Source organism: Myotis lucifugus, unplaced genomic scaffold (assembly GCF_000147115.1).
Source record: "Myotis lucifugus unplaced genomic scaffold, Myoluc2.0 scaffold_17, whole genome shotgun sequence".
NCBI classification, from domain to species: Eukaryota; Metazoa; Chordata; class Mammalia; order Chiroptera; family Vespertilionidae; genus Myotis; species Myotis lucifugus.
Genome location: NW_005871065.1, coordinates 9716799 through 9743611, shown reverse-complemented (window position 1 = coordinate 9743611; position 26813 = coordinate 9716799). Strand labels below are relative to the sequence as shown.

Sequence of the window (26813 nt, the reverse complement as noted above, 5' to 3'; positions counted from 1 at the left end):
AACCTCCAGATGAGGGCAGCTGAGGGGCTGGAATCCATCTGGGACTTAAGAGTGACACAGACATAATACACCCGGAATCCCAGAACTAGAAAGAAAGAATCCGGCTCCCACCATGGAAGGCTGCCGTGGGAATCCAGTCAGGGAATACGTGTAAATCATTTGGCTCTCAGAAATGTTAGTTCCCCTTCCCCTCCCAGCCATGAGTTCATTTAATCCTCACAGCTACCCTCAGAGGGCACTGCGGTGCCCACGCTGCCAACGAGGACACCCGGCCTTTTGGGGCCATCACCTATTTCTGGTGGCCCTAACAGTGCCCAGATGCTGGCTGGTGGTGTTCAGCTCCTGGACTACCACGCCTGAGGACTCTTAATTTCCCAGGTCCTTTGCCGGCTGGGTTCCAATTGGTTTTGGCAAATGCAAGGCACCTGTGTGAGATCAGAAGGTGGAAGAAGGCAGTTTCTATTTTCCCCTGGCCAGGGCTCAAGGGCCTGGGGTAACACCACTTCCCTCCATTTGCACCTTCAGCCCTCCCCACTTCCCTCCATTTGCACCTTCAGCCCTCCCCACACTTGTCACGCGTTCTCTGTAACCACCCAACTCCAGTCTCCCCTGCTAGACAAGGACCCCCACCCCCGGGCACCCTGAAAGCCGGGGGCAGGATTTCAGCGTGTATGTGTGCTGGGGGGGGGGGGGAATTGAGGCTTTCAGGCCACACTAAGGAGGAGGCTCAGGCCCCCGAGGGTCCTTTGTGGAGTGGCTAATGTCACTAGAGGGAGAAGGGATTTACTGGCTGTCACTGAGCAGCCAGTGCTCACCTGGCACTCCAGCTGACAGGCTCCACAGGCCCCACTGGGTGATGTGGGAGGCCCAGGACATGTATGAAAAAGCAAAGGAGCTGGCGAACCAGGCTGAACCAGAGTCCCTGGGCCAGTCCTCTCTCTGCCACCTCCCAGGGAGCATCTCAGGAACTCGCCTGGCCTTTCTGGGCTTCCGGTTCCCCACCTGTGCAGTGGGCAGGTTACTACCTAACCCCGAGAGTGGAGGGAGAGTTAAACAGAACAGTGACTGGGAAAGCCCTTTGCAAACAGGTGGGGAGGTTTTCACGTAGAGGAGACACTCGACCCCCCGCAAAGAAAAACCCTTCCTCTGAGGAGCAGCCTTGGCTCTCATTCTCCTGGTCGTGCACTGGGCACAGTGGCACTGTGCTGGCTGCTGGGGGTACAAAGATGAAAAAAGACTGGGTCTCTGCTCTGAAGGAGCCCTGGTGGAGATGAGCACGCAATGGCGATCGCAGTTCAGCACGAGAGGTGCAGTGAAGGGCTGAGTAGAGGATGCTATGGGAACTCCCCTAGACCTGGGGATGGAATGACAGGAAACTTCTAGAAGCAGGGATTTCTAAGCTGAGACCTGGGAGAGGCACCAGGGTTAACCAGATAAAGGAGCAGGACTAGAGAGAGGGTCTCAGGTAGAGGGGAGAGGGTGTGCAAAGGTGCAGAAGCAAGAGAGAAGTAGGCAAAGGGGAAGGAGTGGGAAGCGATGGGGCTGCAGGCCGAGTGAGACAGATCATGTCCTCCCAGGGCAGGGGTCCTCAAACTATGGCCCGCGGGCCACATGCAAATACAAATATTGTGTTTGTTCCCGTTTTGTTTTTTTACTTCAAAATAAGATATGTGCAGTGTGCATAGGAATTTGTTCATAGTTTTTTTTAAAAACTATAGTCCGGCCCTCCAATGGTCTGAGGGACAATGAACTGGCCCCCTGTTTAAAAAGTTTGAGGACCCCTGTCCCAGGGCCTTGGATTTCCCGGGCAGATGCCGGGAGAGACACAGCTGGCCCCGGACCCAGCTCCAGGCTGATTTACAAGCTCCCAGTGCCAAGAGCGGCTGCATCACCTGTTTTGAAATTGTAAGCTCTGGGGCGAACGCTCTCTGTGCCTTTGTCCAACGTTAACCTGAGCGGAGGGGAGAGGCTGCCTCTGGGGCCCTGTGGCCTCTGGCCCTCGCCTGCTCCACAGTGGGCAGGAGAAAAGTCCCAGGATAGAAGCTGCCCCTGCCAGGACCTTCTCCACCTCTTTTCGCCTCTGGTCCCTGCTCCTGGTCAGAATCTGATACCTCTCTCTTCTCGGTTTGTCAAGCCAGGCAGCGATGCACTGTGATTTTCCACCGCCCTCCAGACAGGCGATTTCTGTAAGGAGACCAGAGCAGGCTCACACTGATCTTTCCATGGGACACTGACGTTGTTTTCCCTTTGGGGAGTAAAAAGCCCATCGGCTGGGTAAGGAGAGCCAGGTGGAAGTTCATTAGAAGAGAGAAAAAGCTAAGCTTGTATTGCTCACTTCTGCCAAACCCTACCTCCTCCAACCTACTTCTTCTTGTGGTTTATTTGTCTCAGAATCAACTTAGGGGACACCTCCTCCAGGAAGCCAACCAGGCTTCTGTTTTGAATTGATGCCCCTCCTCTGTTTTCCCAGTTCTCTCTGTATATGCCCAGTTGTAGTTGTTATTGACCTGTCTGCCTCCCCCATTAGACTGAGTTCCTTCAGTTGAACAAAAGTGAATTGAACACAGTCCTATGTGCTGGACTGTGCTAGGTCCCAGGTGGTCAGGCTGTCCTGGACCAGGTCCTGAAGCGGCCCAGGATCTACTGAGGGCACAGACCACTGGGGTCCATTCAGGGCAAGGGCCGGCTCATTCCGTTTTGTTTCCCTGGTGATTGCAGTGCTGGACACAAGGTGAGCTCTCAATAAGTGAGCAATGAATGCATGGTCTTGGCATTGTAGATGTGTTTATTGAATTTCTAAGAGAAGAAACTCAAAAGCACTTTGCAAAGTAACTCACCAGTGAGGGCTTCACCAACAGCGCTTCTCCAAGGAGCCCTTCCTCAGGCACCTCCCTGCTTTCCTTCAGAACAGTGGGCTCGGGTCCCAGGGCATAGTCTGCGTATGCCCAGAGGTGCAGGAACCACATGGCGTGGACCTGCATCCCAGCAGGGGGGATGTGAGCAAGCGGTTGGCCACAGATGGACCACCTCTAGTCTGGGGAACTGGGAAGGCTGAGACCAGAGGATTGAAGACTAGGATTGCAAAGCTTAGTAGGTGAAGCATTGTATTTCCACCTATGGACAGTTACCCATATTATCCATCCTGACAACCAGCGTCCCTTGCCATGACAAAGCACTATGTGCATATTAGTACATCATCTTGTAGAAGAACCACCGGACTGATGGGCAGATGTTGCTGTCACTTGAGAACAAAGAGAATGTGGCCCACGTTGTTAGGGATTTGTTCAAGTCACATGTAGCTACCACGTGGCAAAATTGGGAGTAGAACCCGGTCCTTTTAAGCCCCGCTTTTCTCCCAATACACTATCAGGTTGTTATTATAACTTAGTATGGCATTATCCTAGGAGATGAACAGGGTAGGTATTGTTATCCTAAAGCCACAAGGAAGGTAAATATCTTTCAAAACATTCATCTACCCATCGATCTACCTATCCATCCAAATATCCATCTATCATCTACCCATTCATTTACTCATTCATCCATCCACTTGTGCTTCTATCCACATTCGGCCATCTGTTTACCCAAATATCCATCGATTCATTGATTCACCCAAGGGTCTATTAATCCACTCATCTACCAATCCATGTATTCATTCACCCATCCATCCATATATTCATAATCCATCCATTTTCCAAAGATGCCTGTGATATGACTCTTGTCCTTGAGGAGCTCTGTCAGATGATGGTGACAGGGTGATAAGTACTCGAACAGAGGTCTATGTAAAGAGCCATGGGAAATGAGAGGAAGGAGCAATTATCTCCCCACCATGGATGGATGAAGAAACACAGGCTCATTTCCGCAGGTGCTAGTTGTAAAAATACTTGGTGTGATGTGAATTCACGCCAGTGATTATACTCTGGGACTGGGAAATGCTTTTGTCATCAACAAGAAACACTAAGTAAGTCCTTACTGAGTGTGTGTGTACATGTGTTGGGGCTGGGGGAGATAGACAAATGCTCCAAGGAGGAGAATCTTGTCTAATTTATATTAGTATCCTCAGCACATAGAACAGTGCTGACTACATAGTAGGTGCTCTGTAAATGTCAGGAAACTCTGCTGTAATTGCAGGGAGAGAGAAATAAAATGAGTGGATCAGAATGCTATCAACAACCACCCAGGACCACATTAAAGGATATTCAACTTCATTGCTCCCTCACCAAGCTTCAGTTTTAATCTGGACTGTTCGTTTGAACTTGGAGGAAGATTTGTCCTTTATAATTCCTTGAGATCTGCAGACTGTTTATATTTCCTACTTGCTGGAGCCTATAAAAGAGGAGGCTACTCTGATTTCTCCTGGCTTATGTTGGGCAGTTTACAAGGGACAATTAACCTTTTATGTCTCAGGTACTTTAGGAATAAGTACATTGATGGTTCTGCCAAAGACAACTTTGATGCATGGCTGCGATAATGATGTTTAGAGCTTTAAAAAAAAGAAGCTGGTTCTGGAGTTATAATGTCTTAGTTCTGGTCCTGGTGTGAAACTAAGTAGAAGATGACCTGGGGCAAATTAGTTACTCATCCTGGGCTGCTCCCTTCTCGTCTCTAAAACCAGGGGGCCTGGGTTAGATGAGTTCCAACACCTTGCATTTTGTCTCGTTCACTGGATTCCTGGCTGGACCCACGTAAATCCATCTGAGCCTCTGCCTTCCTCAGACTGGGACTCCTCTGGTGACCCTACTCCACCATGACTTAGCAGGGCGACTGCTTCTTCTGTGCGGGCTGCTGAAGGCAGTCAGAGTCCCTGATCCTGTGACATATGAATTAGAAATGAGCATCTGAGTGGGTTTGCCTCATCCAAAGTCTCTCGTCATGTCACTGGCTTCTGGGTGGGTTTGGCCAGGGCAGGCAATGGCAGGAGACTGGAGGGCAGGAGGAGAGAGAACCTGACATTTATTCTTTATTTTCTTTCTCTTTGGTGTTGTGTCACCACCAATAGCACAACTACAACTCCATCTCAGTGGTCCCTTCTTCGTGGTGCTAGAAATCACTGGGTCCCTTTAGCCCTAGAGATGGCAATGGCTCCTCACTTGCTAGTCTCTGGGTGCCTTGCTTGTTCCCTTCACCTGTAGTGTCTACGAAGTCCCTGCCATGAAGTCTCCTCAGGTGAACCACCCGGGGTGAGTAATGTTTCCTCTTAGGCTTCTGATCGCCTGGCGCTACCCCAGTGCCTCACCTTTGTTACCTAAGGCAATCCACACCCACCTCCAGGGTACAGCCATTACCTTCCCAGGCCACACCGCAGGAAGCCAAGGCTCAGCCAAGTTCAATGATTTGCCCGAAACTACAGCATTGGGAACACCTGGCTTCAAAGTCTGGGTTCTTCCTCCCCAGTTGAGCTAATCCTGAGCGAGGTTTCCATCTCCTTCCCTGTCTCTAGGCAGAGTAGCTTCTAGACTCTTCCATTCTTCATGTCTTTCCTGTCTGGCACCTTGGGACAGGATATGAATCTATCTAGGCTTTAACTTTTATATCTCGAAAATGTCAATGTGTCTCCTGGAGCCTTAACTCACCTGTGTTGAGTTAATTGGTGTGAGTTGGTAGTTTAAAGCCGGCGTTCATGCTTGGTCCACACTCAGCTCAGGCAAGAGGATGAAGGTGGGGAGCCTCCTAAGGAGCGTTCCTCCTGCTGCAGGGACGAGACATGGATAAGGAAACACAACAAGCAGTCTAACACCTCTGTCTCCAACTCAGGCCTTAACTCTTTCAGGTTTGGCTTTGATCTTGGAAGCCAAAAGGCTCTCCCCCATTGATCCTAAGGAAATACTCAGAGACGTGGGAGAAGAAGGATGAACAAAGACTGTAGTGGCAAAAAGATTGGAAAGAGCCTGCGTGACCATCAGGAAGGGACTGGTGAAAGAAATCACGGCCCTGCCCTGGAAATGACTCACTGACAAATCCACTAAAACGGATCTGCGTGTGTTGACATGGAAACAAGGTCCAGAACAAGTGATGAAATGAAAGGAGCTGGTTATAAAACAGTGCACATGGTGGGATGCCATTTTTTGAAAAACAATCCTGATGTGTTTTGCTATATCTCCATATCCAACCTGGCAATCTTACAGTCTCCAACCTTTAGGTCCATCCACTTTCCGCTGATTCCAAAAGTACCTGCAAGGCCCATCTCCCCACCCTACTGGGGAACTCCTATTCCTCCTTCCAGATGGTTCCAAAGACAATTTCTGGTCCCTTCTTGCTGAGCTCTTCCCCAAAGCACTTAGCTCACCAGTGTGACAGCTCCCATTGGGTTGGGTTGAAGTCACTCATCTAGCCTCCTGTCTTCCTCACCACCATTGCATTCAATCTGGGGGCTCTAGAGCTCAGCCTCTAGTGCAGTGATGGCGAACCTTTTGAGCTCGGCGTGTCAGCATTTTGAAAAACCCTAACTTAACTCTGGTGCGGTGTCACATATAGAAATTTTTTGATATTTGCAACCATAGTAAAACAAAGATTTATATTTTTGATATTTATTTTATATATTTAAATGCCATTTAACAAAGAAAAATCAACCAAAAAATGAGTTCGCGTGTCATAGGTTCGCCATCACTGCCCTAGTGCATGCTCTGCCGTGTTTGTCGAAGACATGTATGAGTGAATGAACCTAGGCAGGCTGCTGGAGGAAAGGGTCAAATTGATTTAGCTTCTTTCACATTCATGCTTTGGCCAGGGTCCTGTTAATGCTGCAAATGAGGCAGAAAAAAGTGGCACCAAGACTTAGAAATGCTAAAATGTAGACCACGCCTTGGTAATCCCCCATGGACATGTTTATATTTTAAAAACATGTTTTTGAGTCCACACTGATTCTAGAAAATAAACACGTAAGTGCTAGGTGGAGAGGGAGGGGCTCTTCTTTTCAGTAGGGTGTCAATTAATAAACATAGAAGGAAAGAGAGAGTTAGAAAGTCACCACCTTGCAGCCAGCACAGTATTCATTGACTCAAGCAAGAATCATCAGTGGCTGACAAAACCACTGGGTGAGTTGCTGTTGGGGAGCAGGGCAGGGTATTTCCACAGTCTCAAAGTGTCTGCCAGATCACTGATTGTTTACAGAGGGGAAAGGGTGCCTTTACGGTGGAGAAAACTGGCAGATACAGCCTTCGCCAATGATCAGCATCAACACCACCAATAATAGGACAGACAGCTGGTGCCTCGGGATGTGTCGCACTGAGAAGGCCACAGCATCGTATGTAGTTATCCCCCAGGATGCCATAGTGTTCCAGAAGCAAAACATGAGGACACAATCAGACAAATGCAACAGAACAGCGAGCTTAGATATTTTTTAAAGTGTTGTGAACGACAAAGGCAGGCTAAGCAACCGTTCCCGTTGGAAAGAGAGCACAGGAGCAAGGCAAGTAACTGCAAAATGTGATTCAGGATGGGATTCTGGATGGGATTCTGGGTACAAAGGGCAGTAGGAGACAACTGGGCGATTGGCCTATGGGCTGTATATGAGATGGGTAATATTGTAGTGATGATAACTTCCTGAATTTGATAAGTGCACTATGGTTATGTTAGAAAACTGCTTTATTGGGATTTTGTATTATGAAAAATTTCAAATGTACAGAAAAAAAGTGGAGAGAATTGTATAATAAGCATCATGTACTTTTTACTTAGGTTTAACAATTGTTAATCTGCCATCCTTTGTTTTCTGAAATATTTAAAATATTTTAAAGGAAATAACATATATCTCATGACATTTTGCCACTTTAATAGCATCTTTACTTTTTTTTTACATAAGCCCAATACCATTAACTTACCTAATGATTAATAATAATTTTCTAATATTATCTAATATCAATTTATATTCAAACTTCCCTAAATATCTTTGCCTCTAAATGTCTCTTAGAGTTCCTCTGTTCAAGTTAGGATCCAATTACGACTATGTATCACACTTGGTTGTTATATAAAAAAAAGCCTTAAACTTATGTCCTAGATTCTTGTTTTCTTTATCTCCTTTTATTCAATTCCTTCCTTCCTTCGCTCCTTCCTTCCTTATTTCCTCCCACAATATTGATGAAGAGCCTTATGATGTGTTAGGCATTGGGGATACAAAGATGAAAAAGAAAAGCTCCTAGCCTTGGGCTTCTCACAGCCTAATGAAGGAGGAACAGTCACGTGAATAGATAATTATAAAACTGTATGAGGTCTGTGCCCGAGATAGATGCTGGGTATTACACAACTCTGTAACTTCCATCAAATGATGAGAAGAAGAAAAGGACAGAAAAATTGGTTTAGGGAGGCAGTTGGGGGGAAAAAATAGAGTAAAGTTTTATAGGTCATGATGGGATTTCCAATTCCCTTAGGCTCCCTGTCCTTCATTCTTATGAGTCAACAGGAGACGATCATTAAAATCATTTCATGTCCAAGTTGTTTAAAGTCCATTTTTATTTCTCATCTTAGCTCCTTGAAAGGCTCTATCTGTTCCCGATCAGCCTTCTACGACCACAAACATGAAAGCCAGAGCCCTTGCAAGGACTGTCCGCTCCCTGGGCTGGGAGTGGATGGAAGGACCCTTGGGGGATATATCCCACATATCAGCCTGTCTGCACGGTTTTCGGTCTTGAGATGGGTCCTGAGCCACTTGATGTGGAGTGTTGTGGTTTTTAAAAGCATGGGTTTGGGTCTCAGAGAAACCTGGATTCAAATCCTGGCTCGGACACTTCCTAGTTTGTGGCTTGGGCAGATTCCTGACTCCAATGCTGAAGTCTTTCTGCAACCTAAACTGGACTCCTGTGATGTGGAAACTTATGCTGTTTCCCGACACAGACCATCAGCAGTTTCATGTGCGTGGAAGTCCTGCCTTCTGGGAGCCCTGCACATCCTCTCCCCACATGCTGACCTGCCACACAAGGGAGTCAGAAGCCCCCTGTAAATTTTCTTTTGGGACACACAGGGATTGGGAAACCCCTTATAGAGAAACTCATCCTGCTAGGGCCAACCCAGTCCGCAGCCTGCTTCCCAGGCCCACGCCTGGAAGGCTCACTCACCTCCTCAGGGTGCTCAGGAGGGTGTCCAGGCTAGAGCCAGAGCAGCTGTTTTCCAGAGCAGCTGGTTGGATGACCCCAGACAGAAGTTCTCTGTTTCTCTAACAACTGCCATTGTGAACATAGCTTGGCGGAGGAGAGACACAGAGCGATACGTTCTGGGTTTGGAGAAATATTTCTGAACAGCCTGCTTTTTAGTGTTCCACGATGCTGATTCTGCTCTTTAATTAAACACAGTTTATGGGCACATTTGCTTCTTCAGAGCTCCTCCCGGGAGCTGGCTGACAGTGTTCGCTCCAAAGCTTTAGCGCCAGGCCCTAAAGCTTTCTTTAGCTCACTGCTCTCCCGGAGTCTCCCCCAAAGCCTTCAGGTGAGGGGAGGGGTTTGGAGATTTTAAGAGGGGTGTAGGCCCAGGCTCCCAGAATCAAAGAATCTCAGAATTTGAAGGCAGTGGCTGGTCCTCATTTTTCAAATGAGGAAACTGAGGCTCAAAGAGAGGAAGGGAGCCGAAACCGGTTTGGCTCAGTGGATAGGGCGTCGGCCTGCGGACTGAGGGGTCCCGGGTTCGATTCCGGTCAAGGGCATGTACCTGGGTTGCGGGCACATCCCCAGTGGGAGATGTGCAGGAGGCAGCTGATCGATGTTTCTCTCTCATCGATGTTTCTAACTCTCTATCTCTCTCCCTTCCTCTCTGTAAAAAATCAATAAAATATATTAAAAAAAAAAAAGAGAGGAAGGGACGTATTCAGGGCCATACAACATGTTAGCGGTAAAGCAGGGGCCAGTGTTCAGGGCCCTGAGACATGGCTTTGCCATGGTCAGTCTGGACAGTCCACGTGACTGTGCGAAGTCCCTTGTCCTCTGCTGCTCCACTGCGCCTCTGTCTGTCCCAGGGCTGAGGAGAATTCCTTCCAGATAGAGGACAGGATGAGCAAATGTGAAGATGCGTGTGGTCCATGGAAATGGGTGATGAGACTCATCCCATTCACAGCAGGATAGGCTTTTATTGGCTTTTCATTTTCATTTCACATTTTCTGAGACAACTTGCTCATGTCACCCTGTCAGAGCTGTGACCCTCATGATCCAGCCCCAGTCATGGAAGCATAGTCTAAACAAGCCAACATATGATGAAAAGGGAATTTAATTTTTTCTCATCTTTCTGAAAGTGTGTTATGTGGGCTTCCATGTATACACCAGGGGAGCATGTCTTATGGGCTCTTTTCTCTCTCTGTTCATTATTACATAGATCAGTGGTTCTCAACCTTCTGGCCCTTTAAATACAGTTCCTCAGGTTGTGACCCAACCATCAAATTATTTTCGTTGCTACTTCATAACTGTAATGTTGCTACTGTTAGGAATCGTAATGTAAATATCTGATATGCAGGATGGTCTTAGGCGACCCCTGTGAAAGGGTCGTTCGACCGCCAAAGGGGTCGGGACCCACAGGTTGAGAACTGCTGACATAGATGGACTTGACCTTTTTCCTTAAATTTTTGTGCATCTCCTTCAACCCTCTGCAGCTGTCCTTCTCTGCTGACTCAGACCCTGCACCAAGCATGTCTAGGAACCAGTCTCTCAGGGAGATGCGGGGAGGAGAGGAGAATTAGGCTGTCAGTACTCTCTTAGACAGATTGGGTGAAGGGAAGAGGTTAGTAAAATGTAATTGATTTTTATCCCATTGTGGGTATTTTCCCACAAATGATTTTTTTCAAATATCTTGCTACCATCCCTAGTCTAATTACAGGTCTGATATTGCTGGTGCAGGTTTACTCTTATGACACATGGTTGAATGCATGCTTGCCTTGTCCCAAGCCTGGGATCACAGATAAAGATAAAGACAACCTGGACCCTGTCTGCAAGGAGGCCACAGGCCTACCCGGCAGATGAACACAGAGACTATTGTGATACTGTGTGGTCCGGATAAAAACATGCAAAAGGGGTTTAGGGCCTCAGAGGAAGAAGCCCTTACCTGATTTGGCTGGGAGGGGTCAGGACAGGATTACAGGATTCTTGGGGGGCATGATGTTTATCTGGGGCTTGTATGAGTCAGAGGAGTTTGCAGTACAGGGGGAAGAAAAAGGAAATCCAGCAGGTGCAAAGGCACCTGGAGAGAGAGGGGATGGGGGATCCAGTGGGCTGAGGCTGGGAGACACAGCTAGGGATGGAACAGGAGGAGCTTGTGCGAGGAGCTCAGCAGCCTGGGTTTTATTCTGGAGGCAGTGGGGACCACTGACAGGCAGATGAGAGGTGTGAGCAGACTTATGCTGTAGAGAAGATCACTCTAGCTGCAGTCTGGGGAACGGATAGGGTGGGTGAGAGTGAGACTGGGGCAGGAGGCAGTTAGAAGGCTATGCAGGGAAATGGTAAGTGGCTACAAGGTGGGAGCGGGGTCATTTGGAGAAGTATTTGGGAGCTAGAAGTGAGAGGGCTTGGTGTTTGGTTAAAACCCAGGGATAAATGATGTGCTGAACCCCTCTCCCCCCTCAGATTCTGGCTTGGGCAATTGGACGCTGCTGCTGCTATTCACCAAGACAGGAAATGTAGGGGCAGGTTCTGGGGGGAAAAGATAACAGATTAAATTTGGGCTATGTGTGTGTCCCTTAAATCAAATTTCCCGGTAACTCAAGATTTAACCTTTTCTATTTTGGTTTCTGGTTTCTATGGTCCCACTCAATACATATTTAAATAGTTTTATTAAGATATAATTTACATACCATACAATTCTCCATTTGAAGTGTACAATTCAATGGTTTTTAGTATATACATAGAGTTGTGTAACCATCACTGCTGTCAATCTTAGAACATTTTCATTGCCCCACAAAGAAGTCTTACATCTTTTTTTAAAAAAATATATTTTATTGATTTTTCTACAGAGAGGAGGGGGAGAGGGATAGAGAGCTAGAAACATCGATGAGAGGGAAACATTGATCAGCTGCCTCCTGCACACCTTCCCACTGGGGATATGCCCACAACCAAGGCATATGCCCTTGACCGGAATCGAACCCGGGACCCCTCAGTCCACAGGCCGACGCTCTATCCACTGAGCCAAACTGGTCAGGGTGAGAAGAAGTCTCACATCTTAGCCCTCATCTCAGTCCTCTCTCTACTCCTCTGCTCCCCCCTTCACTTTTCCTCCCCCCCCAGTCCCTGCCTCTATAGATTTGCTATTCTGGACATTTCATATAAATAGAACCATAGCCAATATATTTTAAAATATAATTGAATCTGCCTTTATGTTTTTAACTTATCTATTATGCAGGCATGCTGGGCAGTGGGGTAATAGGATGGGTTTATCGCAGCTCTTTCATTTCCAAATGACAGTAACACAACTCAAACTAACTTAAACAAAAGGGGGATTTACTGGCTTCCATAACCAGAAAAAATGGGGTGGATCTAACTTTAGGGTTGACTGGATCTAAACACTCAAATGATGTCATCAGTCTTGTGTGTGTGTGTGTGTGTGTGTGTGTTCTGTCTCTCCTCTCTCTCTGCTTCAATTTCTATAAACCTCATGAAAGACTCTGATTGGCTTAGACGGGGCCACGTGCATACCCCTTGGACCACTCACTGAGGTCAGAGATGAGTGTTACCATTGGCTAGCCCTGAGTCAGGTGGCTACTCAGGGACACCCTGAGTCAGAACAGGGAGAGCAGGCCTGCAGGACACTTCCCAGTGGGAAGGGCTATGAGTGTTGCTAAATAAGAGGGGACAGGGGTGCTGGATGGATGAAAACAACTGATATCCAGCACACTTTCTGACCTAGACCAGCATCAAACAGAGAATATGAAACAGCTAAACTCACATGTGGTTAGAACTAGATACATCCTGTTGATGGTAAGTGTTTCAAAAGTTCAGAGCAGCAGGACTCCCAGAGAGCCAGTTGGGATATGTGTATATCTTCCTTATTTGTGACCCAAATTCAGCGATGGGAGGCAAGTCCGAGGTGAAAGACTTTGAATATGTTTTCTTTCACTTTGTACACCTGTTTTATGTAATATTTTACTTGTTTGGGGAAATCCCAAACCACTTTTTGATTTCCCATAATATAAGCAAATAGCATAATTCTTTGGCTATTTTGCAGATTCTTTCCAAGTAGGTAATGATTCTGTGTTTGTGTGTTTGTTTTTTATGACTGGGTTTGAATTAGGGTGGCTGATTGTTTTTCAAAATCGTTTGCTCCAAACCAATGGTTTCTTTTTTGTTACACATTGTAGACTGCTTGCTGGATTCCTACTGCTTAACACTCTGACACCGTATTTAACTCTTTCATTTCTGCGTAGTGTATCTTCCTCTGATTTATCCACTTGGCAAACTCCTACTCATCCTTCAAAATATAGGTCAAGTTTCCCTGAGGAGGGAACAGACGATGCCTAACTTATTTCTATATCCAGCAATTAGCACAGAGATAAATGAACATGTGAATGAGTGAAAGGATCGATCTAGCTCGAGGATGGCACATGGGTTTTGTGTCAATTAAGAGAGCATTTGATTGCAAACATCAGACAAATCCAATGAGTGGTGGATTCATACTTTCCTCACATTTTGAAAACTTCAGATGAGGCACTGGCCAAGGGCCTCAATGAAGCCCTCAGGGACTTAGTTTGAAGATCACCAATGCATACACGGTAAGAAGGGAGGAAGGAGAATGGGATCAGCTATGTAACAGTCTTCTGCTTATGTCTCATTAGACACCCCTAGCTGCCAGGGAAATGGACTTCTTCATCTGAGGCATGGATGTCTTACTGGCTCTATTCGCAAAGAAGAATGAGGGGATGGATATTAGCTAGGCAACCAATGGCGCCCACCACATATTACATCTCATAAGCTAAGGTTACTAGTAGACTCAAGGTGGAGCTCAGTGTTCAGTATTGTGAAGACTTGTCCAAGCCCAGTGGGCAAAGACTCTTGGATTGATGATTAGTGTCTGCCGTGGATGTGGAGACGGTGTGCTGGGTGTGTATTTGCCATTTTGGTCCAGGCCATAGACTGATCTGTGTGCTGGACCATCATCCGTTTTCCCCTCTGCCCTTACCCCCACTGCTCAGTGTGCTGGGAAGCAGTTTGATGGGGATCACCAGGTCCCCTTGCCCTGACTTCTGGTTGGGTTTGGCCAGTGGGAGGCGGTGGCAGGAGGGCAGAGGAAGGGAGGGGAACAGTGTCAGGGTATTTATTCCCTGACTTCCTCCTTACTGGTCACCATGGTTTATTGAGCCCACCTCTCTGCATGTGGCCCACTCTGGACATCTCTTACAGGTTCCAGTAACTGCCCCATTCTTTACCCCTCGCCTTGTTGATTTCCCCAAACTCTGTCCACTCCTTTGTAGAGAGCTCTTTTAATACACTGCCCCCAAATTACCCGCTTTCAGAGTCCCGTCTCCTGCATGGATCCAGACTGAGGCCCTTGTTCTGGGGGAAGGTGTTGGAATTACTGATGGACACCTTTGTCTCCCTCTTCCTCAAAGTCAAGGGCAATGTGCCCGCTACACTTAGCAGGATACCTGACTTGCAACATGTCCTAGGATGTGATCAGATGTCTTTTTTAGTCACTGTAATTGATCAACAACCCCACCTCTCCCAGAGGGAGGACAGAGCCTCTGCGGTGGCTCCTAAGTACATCAGCTGGGAGGCCCCTCAGACGGGAGCTTTCAGGAACCAGCAGGAGGGAACTGACCTGCATCCTGGTTCTCTCCACGTTGTACAGTGGCAGGCCAGAGAGAGCTGTCATTTCTAGAACTGTTGATTGGAAGTGACTGTGCACCAGGTGGCTTGGAAGGACAAGTGCAGCCACAACTGGTGCACCATGTGTTCTCAATCCCGTTCCTGCCTCTATCTTCCTGCTCCCCAGGGCGTTGGAGTCTACACTCTGAAAACAGGCTCAGTGGTGTATTATTAGATCCCCACCTCCCTCCCTCTTTCTCCCACCCCCAGCTCTCCCCAGTGTGCTGGAGGAGGGGGCGGGGTGGCTGTTCAATGCCTTCAGAGCAGGGTTTCTTAAACTTGAATGAACTTGTGAATCACTGGGGAATGGTGTCAAATTGCAGGCTTTGATTCAACAGGTCGGGGGATGGGGGCGGAGATTCTGGGTTTATAACAAGCTCCCTGGTGATGCTGGTGCTGCTGATTCAGGGAACACACACTGAGAAGAAAAGACTTAGAGATGAGCCTCCAGCTGGTAGCCACTAGCCACACATGGCTATTTCCATTTATTGTCTTTCTATTGGTTTTTATCCAATAATTTCATCAACCAATCAGAATTGAGTTTCGAGTGAAAGAAACCCAACTCAAAAGGTTTACAGCTAAAGTAAAAACAGAAATAGTAGGTGTTTATGAAACTGAAAAGATAGGGAGATGGACATGGTCAGGGACTCAAATGAAGTTGCCATTGTTGTTATCACCACTAACACCGTCGTCATCAATCATCTTTCTCCTTTCATTGCCCCCCTTTTTTTATTTAAAAATTTTTTATATGTTTTTATTGATCGCAGAGAGAGGGAGAGAGAGATAGAAATATCAATGATGAGAGATAATCATCGATCGGCTGCCTCCTGCACGCCCCCTATTGGGAGTCAAGCCCGAAACCCAGGCATGTGACCTCCTGATTCATGAGTTGACACTCAACCCCTCAGCCACACTGGCTGGGCCCCTTTGCCTCTTTTCTTGAAATTGTTGTCCTCATTCTTTCTACCTACAGACTCTGTCCAGCAGGGGCTTGGCAGGTGGCTCCGGGCTAATATTATCACCCTCATCATCTCAATGGAATAGGGAGCTCTTTCCTCCAGCCTCAGACTGCTCCTGTATCACACTGCTCCCAGATCTGTGAATAGGGGCTGGCGTGCCAGGGCTCGGCCTGCGGGAGAGGGTAGGACACTATCACGGGCAGCCCCCAGAATCAGATGAGTGGAGGGGAGACACGTGTCCCCTAGTGCAAAGGGGAACAGGGCAGACAAACCAGCATGTTCACTCCGCCTCACTGCTGTCTCCCACTTCATTAAGAATCCCGTCCAGCTACTCCGCTTTAAGAACCTCTCTCCTGGTTTCTGCCCCCCTTTAGCCATTCCCCACAGAGAAAAGATAACTTGGGTGGTTTCAAGAGCACAACTGTCCTCTCTGTGTATTTTCACTGCAACCAATGACCAAGGCTTCTCTTTGGTACAGATATTAAAATCAAAAGACAAACGTTCTGGCAAGGTTTTCCCTCTGCTTTCTTCAGGCATTGGATAACTTTGCACACTGCCTTCCTTGAAGAATTTATTTAAATAGCTTGAGAGTAGCAAGCAGACTACAAGGGTGTAAAAAGCAGGTGGGGAGGCAGCTACCTGCCAAGGAAGAAGCTGGAGGCGACTCTGGGCTGGAAGGGCAGGGCACCATTGGGGATGGGGTCTGTGGGGTCTGAGAGCTCAGACAGGAGAGGCAGTGTAGGCAGGGACCAGGAAATGAGGGAGCTACAGCCACGTTTTACTGTGTGTGTTTTTTAAAAAGTATATTTTTATTGATTTCAGAGAGGAAAGGAGAGAGAGAGAGATAGAAACATCAATGATGAGAATCACTGATTGGCTGCCTCCTGCACGCCCCCTACTGGGGACGAAGCCCACAACCCCGGTATGTGCCCTTGACTAGAATCAAACCTGGGACCCTTCAGTTCGCAGGCTGACGCTCTATCCACTGAGCCATACCGGCTATGGCTTTCTTTCTTTTCTTTTTTTTTAATAAGAAGAGTGCAGGTTAGATTTTTTTGGATTTTTTTTTGGTGGGGGGGTGAATAGGAGGAGTTTGGAGGTCAACGGGTGGTAAGGAGAGGATCGATTGCATATAGCAAAGTCCCCAAAGCCAGAGGCACAGGTGTCTGGAATGTCATCTCAGACCTGCATCCAGCTTCCTCCAGTGTGCCCTCCTTTCACAAACACCCCTTTCCATGCCCAGTGGGGGTGTTTGCCGCGGCCTGGGAGCCAGACAGAAATGAAAGGACCAGGAGCAGAGGAAAAGGTTATAAAAATGTTTAGTCTTTGCTTTATTGAGTTACAGCAAAGGAGCAACAAGTTAGAAAAATTGTGGGTTTTTTTTCCAAACTCCCTAGCATTTTATTTGTGCAATGTACTCAAATGGGGGGTGGGTGGGTTGCACACACAATTCATATTGCAACATTTACACCAGATATGTCTCTTGGTTTTTCTTCTTTAAAAGTTAGAACTAACTGGGAAGAAAAGCGCACTCAGGAGTCTAAAATTGGCCCAAAACAAACACACAAACAAAAAAATCAATTCATGGTGAGGCTTCAAGCTGAAATCTTGTCAAATACCACACTGAGAAAAGGCAGTTAGGAACAGAAACGAAAACCAACGCGGTTCATCTTTGTACCATCTAGAGAGGAAGATCTCTTTTTGTTGTCATTTTATAAAAGTAATGACAATGCTACAAAGGGGGGAGCCCTTTCTGTGAGTATCTAAAAAGGTGCTTTAAAAGGACAGCCACCTGCCCCCCAGGTCGCCCGGCAATGGCTGGGCCCCCGGTCTGACTCAGAGGCCAGGCCATCGAGAAACCAGGCCTGCAGGAGGCCGCTGGGAAAGCATTGTGCGTGGCTACCCGGGGATCCCAGAGGCGGCTGGGGGAGAAGTGGAAACAGATTTGATTTGGAAGATCTGCCCTCTGTAAACTCTCTCCAAGTTGAGTCCGACGCCTCCCCGAGAAATCTCCCAAATTTCAATCCACCTTTAAAAATGAACTCTCCCTACCTAAAATCCAGTAGATATAATGGCACTAATGCTTATATTATCCCTTTCCCCAAATTAATAAAATAAAAACGAAAAGGAAGGGAAAAAAAAGCGCGTGTGACCAGCCCCCGCCTCCTGGGAAAAACCTCCCGATGGTAGTGCTGGAGATGGAAATTGCCCGCGATTAAAAAGGTAGCAAAATTCCCACATTGTACAAATTGGTTCCAGTGGAGCAAGAGGTGGGGGACAGGGCAGAGGAGCCAACTATTTACAAGGACCCATTGAAAACGCAGTAGTAGGACTTTGGCACGATGAACAATTCCCACCGGTCCTCTGGGAGGCGCCTGTGACGCCGCTCGGTCCGCGCCTGCAGGGACAGGCCAGCGAACTAGGTCCGGCTGGAGTCTCTGGCCAGGTGGCCCCGCAGGCCCGGGAGGGGAGTTCTCTTCTTTCTTCACAGACAGAGCCGTTCTGACCGACTTCCCTAGAAGGTGACACAAAACCAGAGACAAGATGTCAGGGAGATGGTGGCTGGTGGCAGGGGCTGGGAATGACCCCTTCCAAAGCCAGTGGGGGGGAGGGGGTTTGGGGGGGAGGGAAGGGAACGGGGACAGGAGGAGAGATGAACAAACACCCTTCAAGTTTGGGGCCAGTTTTAAAGTGTTTCCTGAGCACAATCTGACCAGATTGGGAGGCAGCCTCAGAACCAGGGTGGCTTCCTGGGGGATCACAGGGGTGTGACCTGTGTGATTCCTTCATCATTACGAGCCCCTTGATGATTCCTATACAGGCAGCCAGTCACAGTGTCTGCTCACAGGCTCTGGAATCAGACAAATGGAGATTCTGGTTCTGACCTTGCCCACCTGCTGGCCCTGAGGCAGTGCACACGTGACTTATTCTGCCAAGGGCTGTGTTTCTGTGTCTGTAAGACACGGGTGATAACGGCATCCGTCTCTTTGAGTGGACAGCGACTGCTCTCCCCTCCCTCAACCAGAAAGCTGATCCAGGATCTTCCCACCTCCTAGCTGCGTGCTGAGGCCAGTGAAGCTCCCCGAACTTGACTCACTTTATAATTCATACCCCAACGGCTTCTGAGAGGGATACAGATGAGCTGTGCAAAACAGGCAGGTGCTCCAGAAATACTGCTTCATTTTTCCTTGAGGAAGGCTAGGTATAAAATCAGGGCCTTAGGGGTAAGCAAATTCATGTGTGTGTATGTGTGTGCACCTGTGTGAGAGTACACACATTTTCCTCCTGTCTCATAAATGAAACTGACCCCTGTCTCTTCAAGTGATTGGCAGAAACTGCCACTTTTTAGGTAAATCTCAAAACTAAGGTGGTTCTCTATCCAGCAATGAGGTTTTTCTCCTTCCCTGTGTAATTTCTTATGGACATGGACATGCAGAATTCTCCAAGCATATGCATTCATAAGGAAGAAATGCTGAACAAGGCCCTTAAAAAATACAAAACAACACCTTGCAAGACCAAAGGGATGATTCAGAGAAAGAGGGACAGGGCCCCTTTTTTCGGCTTCTGCAGAGATCCCAGATGTCGGTGGGAAATGCTGCACTTCCAGTCTCCTTTGGCTTTGTGCAGGGTGTGTCGCCCTGGGCGGGACTCGGCTGTGGGGCGGGCAGCTCTCTCACAGTGAGTCTGGGAAGACGCTTGCTCCACTCAGAGCAGAGGAAGAGGAAGCAGAGTCAGGGCTGGTGTCTTCGTCTGGGCCCAGTCGCCTTCCCCCCAGCAAATCCCAGCTTGCAGGCCACTTCCCCGAAAGGCCTTGTCCCAGATGCCATCAGTTCTCTTCGTTGAGTGTCCCTGTGCCGGGGCTTCCCCAGCACAGCTGTCCTCAGACTGCCTGGCTAATTGTACATCTTATGAGGCCCGTGACGGCATGGACAGTGCCCACAGTGTTCACTGCTGACCCCGTCCCTCCCTCCCTACACCGTGTCTGGCCCACTCAGGATAAGTTCACATTTCAGGCTTATTTTTTTAAGAGTATCACAGTGATTTTGACCTTGTGGCCTCTTGCTAATATTGCTTTTTTAACCTCCTGGGTTTCTACCCAGAATCTCACCCCTTGGTCACAGGCATTCCCCAACAGCAGAGGCCAATGACCTGATGGATCACCTGGGCCCAGAGCAGCAGGTCTCAGCTTTGGAAGGAAACTGCAGGGCCATCACGCCCATTTCTTCATGGCCACTGTTCAAACATTTCTGCCACGTGGATGTCCAGCCTCTCCCTGAACTCCGCCCAGGACAGGGAACCCACTGCCTCCCATAGCCGCCCCTGTCTACCTCGGGGACAATTGGGATGTTAAAAAGTGCTGTCTCTAATTCTGTAGCAAAATCTGCTTCTCTATTATTTTACCCTTTGGGGAAACACGAAACAATTAGAATTCTTTCCCCACTCGATAGCGTTCCGTTTCTGTTTCTCTTTCATTTTCCCTGTAGGGATTTCCCCAAGCCCTTCGGACTCAGGAGAGAATAACACTTTGTTCCATGAGAAAGAAAAACAAGCACTGTGATAGTGATTTATTATCTCTCAATCATATTTCTGAGGCAAGTTGCCTTCGATAAGAGGGGGCATGGCCTGATTTTAATTAGAATCGAGATAAGGACAATACAATGGCACGGAGAGGGAGTAAGCGATTTCCCAGTGGCTAGGGAAAAGCCCATTCCACTCACAGTCATCCCCACCCCAGGCCTCGGTCAACTTTGGCACATCTGGCAGAAGCTCTTTCCCATAGCAGTTTGGGGAGCTCTGGGGTTGGGGAAACTGCTGAGACTTATAGGTCAGGTAAGTCCCCCCTCATTGCTCACAGGAGGCTCAAGACAGAAGGATCAGAGGGGTCACTGCCCCTTCCTGCCCTTTTCCCTTCACTGAATGTTACCCAGGTGGTTCAACAGAATTTGAGCAAATGGGGTCATATTTGAAACTCACTAGTCAGACTCCAGATGAGTTTACGAGTGTGGGCTGGCACACAGTAGGTGTTCAGGATGCATTTGTCAAATTGAACTGGACCCTACTGTCTAAAGCAGCGGTTCTCAACCTGTGGGTCGAGACCCCTTTGGGGGTCGAACGACCCTTTCACAGGGGTCGCCTAAGACCATCGGAAAACACATATATAATTACATATTGTTTTTGTGATTAATCACTATGCTTTAATTATGTTCAATTTGTAACAATGAAATTGGGGGTCACCACAACATGAGGAACTGTATTAAAGGGTCGCGCATTAGGAAGGTTGAGAACCACTGGTCTAAAGCAATCATGTAGACTTGTATCATGTATCAGAAAAGGTCAAGGACAGCAGACAAGGAAAACTAGGAGCTTTCAGGCAGATTCTGATTGGACAAAAACCATCGCTCTTCCACTTTAACAAGAGAGAGAGGGGCCAGACTGGTAGGGTTTTGCCAGAAAGTGGCCAGAGGGAGGACAAAACCGAGGCAGCCAGACGGAGGTGGGTAGCTGGCACTATGGGTGACATCAGCAGCCTTTAGCCCTCTTCCTGTTATTCCCCCTCCCTCTGAGCTGCTTCCTGATCCACAACCCATTACTACTTCCTCCTTCCTTGGAGGAAGACTTGACGCCATTCTGTGATTGGCTGCTCATTAAATTGCTCTTTTCATACTGGAAGGAACTGGCTAAAACACGGTTTCCAGAAGACTTTATTTTTTTGCCAGGTGCCTCATTTTATTACTGGATAAATGAATGAATGAGTGACATGGCCAGCCACAGCTGTCCAAATTCATTAATAAAGAGGCATGGTCATTTCCAGGCTCCCTTTGGGACTTTTCCAATCATTCTGGAAGTCCTTACCTTTATTATTTTTAACGATGACATGGGGGCGGGGAGGGCTTTTGTGCTTTGGCCAAGGTGGATCTTTCCCTCCTGCATCCTTCTCCCTACTACCCCCCACGCCCACCTCTGACATCTTTTCTAAGTGCACCACCAAGCAAGCTGCTGTGCTTTAGGCCTTGATTTGCACAGACCTCTTGTGAAGCACAAACACCAAGGGCTTGGGTGGCATGTCCCATTATGTGGATGACATGGCCATTAGTAACCATGGTAACCTCCCTTCCCAGGCCTCTGTGGCTCCACGGGCCTAATTTACACCAGTCTCTTCCAGATTGAAGGGGCTTGGGGGACCCAATCAGCAGAGCTAGGAGCAGGGTTACTTAATGAGATACACAGGGCACCTTCCATTCACCATGACAAGGCGAATGCCCAAACCTTTCAGGTTAATAGAAACGACCCCAAGTCTACAGCCAGTAAACGTAGATACTTACCCTTTAAAAATCCAAAAAGAAAAAAAAGGAAAGGACACATCCTTTTCTTGTTTGTTTTTGTTCTTAGAGCAGCGATCACAAAACAGGCGATCACAAAACTGCAACTAGACTTTAGAACGGACAGGCCCAAAGGGTGGTGTCCAGACAGGCCACAGGCCACAGGGCTGTCACCCATTAGCACAGCCTTTTAAATAAGAACATGAAATCTACGAGCCCCTACTTTTCTTCCTTTAAAAAAAAAATAAAGAACCCATCATCTTTGTCAACATCTCTGTACCCTACGAACTCCATTGACTCTGGCAACCAAAAGAAAGAAACCCAGCATCCTCCCCTCCTTGCCCGGGGGAAACAGGTGGCTTTACCTGTCTAGGCCTGGCCAGCCTCGGCAGGGACGCTGTCGGAGTCCGAGTCAGCCAGCTCTGCGGTGCCTTCCGGGGCAGTCTGGCTCCAGCTGTCTGACCGGTCAGAGGTGGCATCCTCCTCTCCGACCGTCACCTCCACCCAATCCACAACGCCTGACTCCCCGTTTTCGTCACTCCCCTGGCCTTCTCGGCTGTTGCCCTCTGACCTGTCCAAGGTGGCCTCTGAGGGCTTTGCTGGCAAACCCTCTTTTGCTGGCTCGCTGCCCACTTTCACCCTGGGCACCAACTTCTCCAAGTCCTCTTCGCAGAGCTTTTTGGGGTCCTTGTGGTATTGCGGGCCCACCTCGCTCCCGTTCTTCGGGCTCTCGGTGACGGCGGCCTTGACGGCTTTCCTCGACAGGGTGTCATAGCCGTGGTCCTCCGCTATGTGATGCTGCTGGTACTGCTCCATCCACTTTAAGGTCCCGGTTTTCAGCAAGCACCTGTTCTCCTTGAACCAACGCACAATTTCAGTTCGAACCAGGCCGGTCTTTGCTGCTAACTGGTCATACTCCTGGGGTGTAGGCCACTGGGTTCTTGCAAACGTGCTCCTCAGGAGATGGACTTGTTCTTGACTTTTTGTAATTGCTGGTGAAGGACTGGGCAGAGAACTGACCAGTTGGGCACCGGTGAGCTGGTCAAGTCGAGACAGAGCACCGTTGGGGGCCACCCCATCCTGGCCTTTTTTGCCAGACCCCATGGAATCCAAGACCGCTTGCTCCAAGCTGTCCCGAAGCTTCCTCCGCTCTGAGAACCAGGAGTCGATCTCCCTCCTGCTCAGCTTGGTCTCCACCCTCAGCCGATCCAGTTCCACTTGGGTCGGAAAAGAGCTTTTCAAAAAGCTGTCTTCCAGGATTTTCACCTGACCCTGGGTCTTCTCTTTGAACTTCTGTGGGGCAAAGTCTGGGTAGGCATGGTACGTGCGACCGTGTTGGGAGGCCGACATGGCCAGCTGGTCTTTGGCAAGGGTTTCGCTGGTGATGTGGACGATGCCCCTTTGGCACCGGTACCGGTGGTCACTGAACCACTTCTTGATCTCGCTCCTGGCAAGGCCGGTCACCTCGATGAGTCGGTAGATCTCAGCATTGTCAGGGAACTGGTTCTGGAGAAAGCTCGCCTTGAGGTGGGTTATCTGCTCCTTTGTCTTCTTGCGGTCGCTGGCCGCGGTCAGCGAAAGGCTCGCCACCTTGGGTGGGGGCTCTGGCACCTGAGCCACCTGAGCGACCTGAGCGACATGTGGACGCTTGGGCTCAGGGGCAGCCTGCGGAGTCACTAAAGGTCTCTTCTGGCTGTGGCTGGTCACTCCGGCCACGGCAAGTGTGATGGGGGAGCAAGAGACAGTGGTTGACCCGCTGGTCACCTGAGTCAGCACCAGGCTGGTCTGGCCGAGGATCTGGCATGGCAGAGCTGTCTGGAGGATGGGCTGAGACATCTTTGTGGGGGCCAGCTGGGTGGGCAGCACAGTGATTGTCGGGGGGACTGTCTGGATGGTGCCATTAAACATCTTCTTCCGGGCCTCCTCCACTTCCTCTGGGGACCAGCTGATGCCGTGCTTTAAGCGCTGGGTGGCAAACCAGATTCTGATGTGCTCCTCTGGGTGTTTGGACGCAGCTGTGAGCCAGGACAACTCAGCCTGGGTCGGGTAAGGGAACTTGTTGAAGGAGTTGATCATGGTGGCGTTCGTGTCCAGGGCAGAGTTGTATTTGGTAGTATTCAGCGGGACGGGGACCTTGGGGACCAGGTTGATGTTTGGTGGGAGCTGGACAGAAGGCGTGACGTGCCCTAACTCCTGGAGCAGCTCCACGCTTCCGAGTCTCGAGAGGATCTCAGCTGCGTCTGTCACCAGGCGGGCAGTCCCTTCCATGTGGTTCTCGGGGGTGGCCTCCTCGGGCTTCTTGGGCACCTTCTTGGCATCAGCTTTCGGTTTCCCTGGCTTCATGATGGGGGTTTTACTCACCGAGATCCCAGGGTCATTGTCACCACTCCCGGGGCCGCTGGTGGTGATGGACACAACGTGGTTGGTGGCTTCGATGGACTGCTCTAGGACAGTTTGATTATTGCGCTTGATCAACTTCAGCTTGAAGTTGGTCTCCCCAGGATGGAACTTGGAGTTGTGGTCGGACAAGGAGTCGTACTTTTTGGTTGTGAAATTGCATTCAGCACACACGTAGAGGGGGTTGAGAATCACGTTGGGGTGCTGCATGTCCACGTGCTCCGTGAACTCATTCAGGTTTTGCGTGGAGTAAGGGCAGTATTTGCACTCATAACCGCCTTGGAGCTTTTTGGAGGGGTTCTCCCCTGTCGATTTCACCTCTATCACTTCATTTTCTTTGGAAGAGTTTTCAGGTTCCGCCGCCCAACTGCCCTTGGCCATTTCAGGCTGTGGCGTGACGATCCCCTTTTCTCTGGCCCTGTCTCCTTCCTCGGGCACATCTTGTTCTAGAACTTGTGATGTCCGAACCATGCACGGGGTTGTAGACTTTCGTTTGCTCGCCATGCTGCCTGCCTGCGTGCGATGGCTTATTTTGGGGCAGGGGTGGGGGGGGGGCGTGTAGGGAGGGGGCAGTAAAACTTTTGGAACAAACTTATTTGTTTGTTCAAAGAAAGGCTCTTGGCTTTATCTCCCCTCCGATGACTTTGGCTTCGTCAATGCTGAAGTCTAGTGTTTCCAGAATGATCTCAGCACAGAAAATTGTAACTGCTCCAACAGTTAAACACAAGAGGCAGCATCGTATCTGTGGGACAAGAACAAAGATAGGGTCAGTGTTTCTCTACAAGGCAAAAGTAACTAGCATTGCTTTCTGAGCTGCACCCATAACCATCCCAAATGGCACCCAGAGCAAACACCCAGGTAAGCATGAGGGTGGGCGCACGCCACAGTGAAAGATTACGTTCTTCTTTTCTTCCCTCTCTTGCAAGGGAAGTGGGAACTGGCCCAAAACGAGCAAATGAGGATGCAGCTCACTCTGTCACGTTTAGAGACTAAATAGATACAGAAAAGCAGCAAAGGTACTGAGTTCTGGAGTGGCGGGTGGGGTGGTGGAGGGAAAGTGCAGATGACAAGCGGCTGGGCTCTCAAGCCGCTCTAATTGTTGGCATGTTAGAAGTGAGACGCTTTCCTGGATCCAGCAAGTGGCATTTGTATGGGCATTAAAAAACAGTTATGAACTTTTGTTTCTATTCATAAAAATAAAATCACTATAAATAATCCAGAAAAATGCACTGAAGTATAAAGGAGAAAAACATCACCCCCAATATTATAGTTCATTTCACTTGAAAGGTTCCCCATTTCTATAAATATGGAGCAAAATAATATTTAAAAATGGCTGCATGATACTACACTGTAGAGATACACCTTCCAGGACTGATGGGCTGGGCCATGTTGAGCATCTACAGTCATGGGCTGATGTAGATAGGGCCTTTCATTGTGTGGCTAAAGGAGAAGTGTTTGGAACAAGGATAGCTGACATCTGGGGAGAGGGTAATGGAGGAGATGGCATATCACCTCCTGCCCCTCCCATTGGCTTGGGTGTAGGTCCCACTGACAAAAGTGCTCAAGGCAGGAAATGAATACTTACATTCATGGGCTACTCTGTGGGGCTCTGGGTCCACACCCATCTCCTTAGGGGCTCAGGTGACAAACCTGAGCAGGACACAGGAGAGGGGCGTTTCTACCTTGTGAAGCCAGAACCTGGCCACCCTAAGGCTGGAGCCCTGTATTTTCTTGCTGGGCAACTTCGCCTACAGTGGTGAGGGTCCCTCAGGGTACCGGTGAGGACAGGACATGGCATAGCAGAGCTGCGGGAACCATGTCTTCTTTATGACAACCCTCAACTGACATCTTCAGTCTCCATGTCCTCACTGAACACCAGACTCTTGATCTTCCCCTCAAACACGTGTCACCCTCTACAGAGTTCTTCACCTCCATCAATAACTCCACCATTGATCCCTTGGGCCAAAGACTTCTATACCAGCCTCATGAGTCTCTTGCTTCCTCCCTTTTCAGCGCAGCAGAGGGATGATTTAAGATAGGAATCAGTTCATGTCGCCTTCCTCCATGAAGCGCTCTCTCAGTTTCCCATCAGAGTGAATTCCACACCCTTATATGACAGCCGGCAAACCCTGGCACATTTTGGCTCATGCTTCCCTCTCCCCCTTGGTCATCACACTCCGGCTGCTGGAATAGGCTGTGACAAGTCAGAGGATGATGCAGAAATCGGGGAGAACTGTACAAAGTAATGATGGTGGAAGAGAATAGAACAGAGAATGCTGGGTGCTGAATAACACGAGACGCCTTTAGAAACAATAGAGACCATAGCAGTGGAGTTGGTGGTTGGGGTGGGGGGAGAGCTTTAAGAAGCTATTTCCTGT

The 26813-nt window shown here is 48.8% G+C and overlaps 1 protein-coding gene across 4 annotated transcripts in view; it reads right to left on the bottom strand.

Moving 5' to 3' along the window:
- Window positions 1-17020: 17020 nt before the first annotated feature.
- Window positions 17021-26813, bottom strand: part of ZHX2 (zinc fingers and homeoboxes 2) — a 121884-nt gene continuing 112091 nt past the window's right edge. For all 4 annotated transcript variants that reach the window (XM_023750960.1, XM_006085252.3, XM_023750959.1 and 1 more), the window contains 2 exons: window positions 22404-25177; window positions 17021-18233 (listed from right to left, as the gene is read on the bottom strand). In XM_023750960.1, coding sequence (XP_023606728.1) covers window positions 22408-24939 — 2532 coding nt within the window. In that variant the 5' untranslated portion in view covers window positions 24940-25177 and the 3' untranslated portion in view covers window positions 17021-18233; window positions 22404-22407. The remainder of the gene's footprint in view (window positions 18234-22403; window positions 25178-26813) is intronic.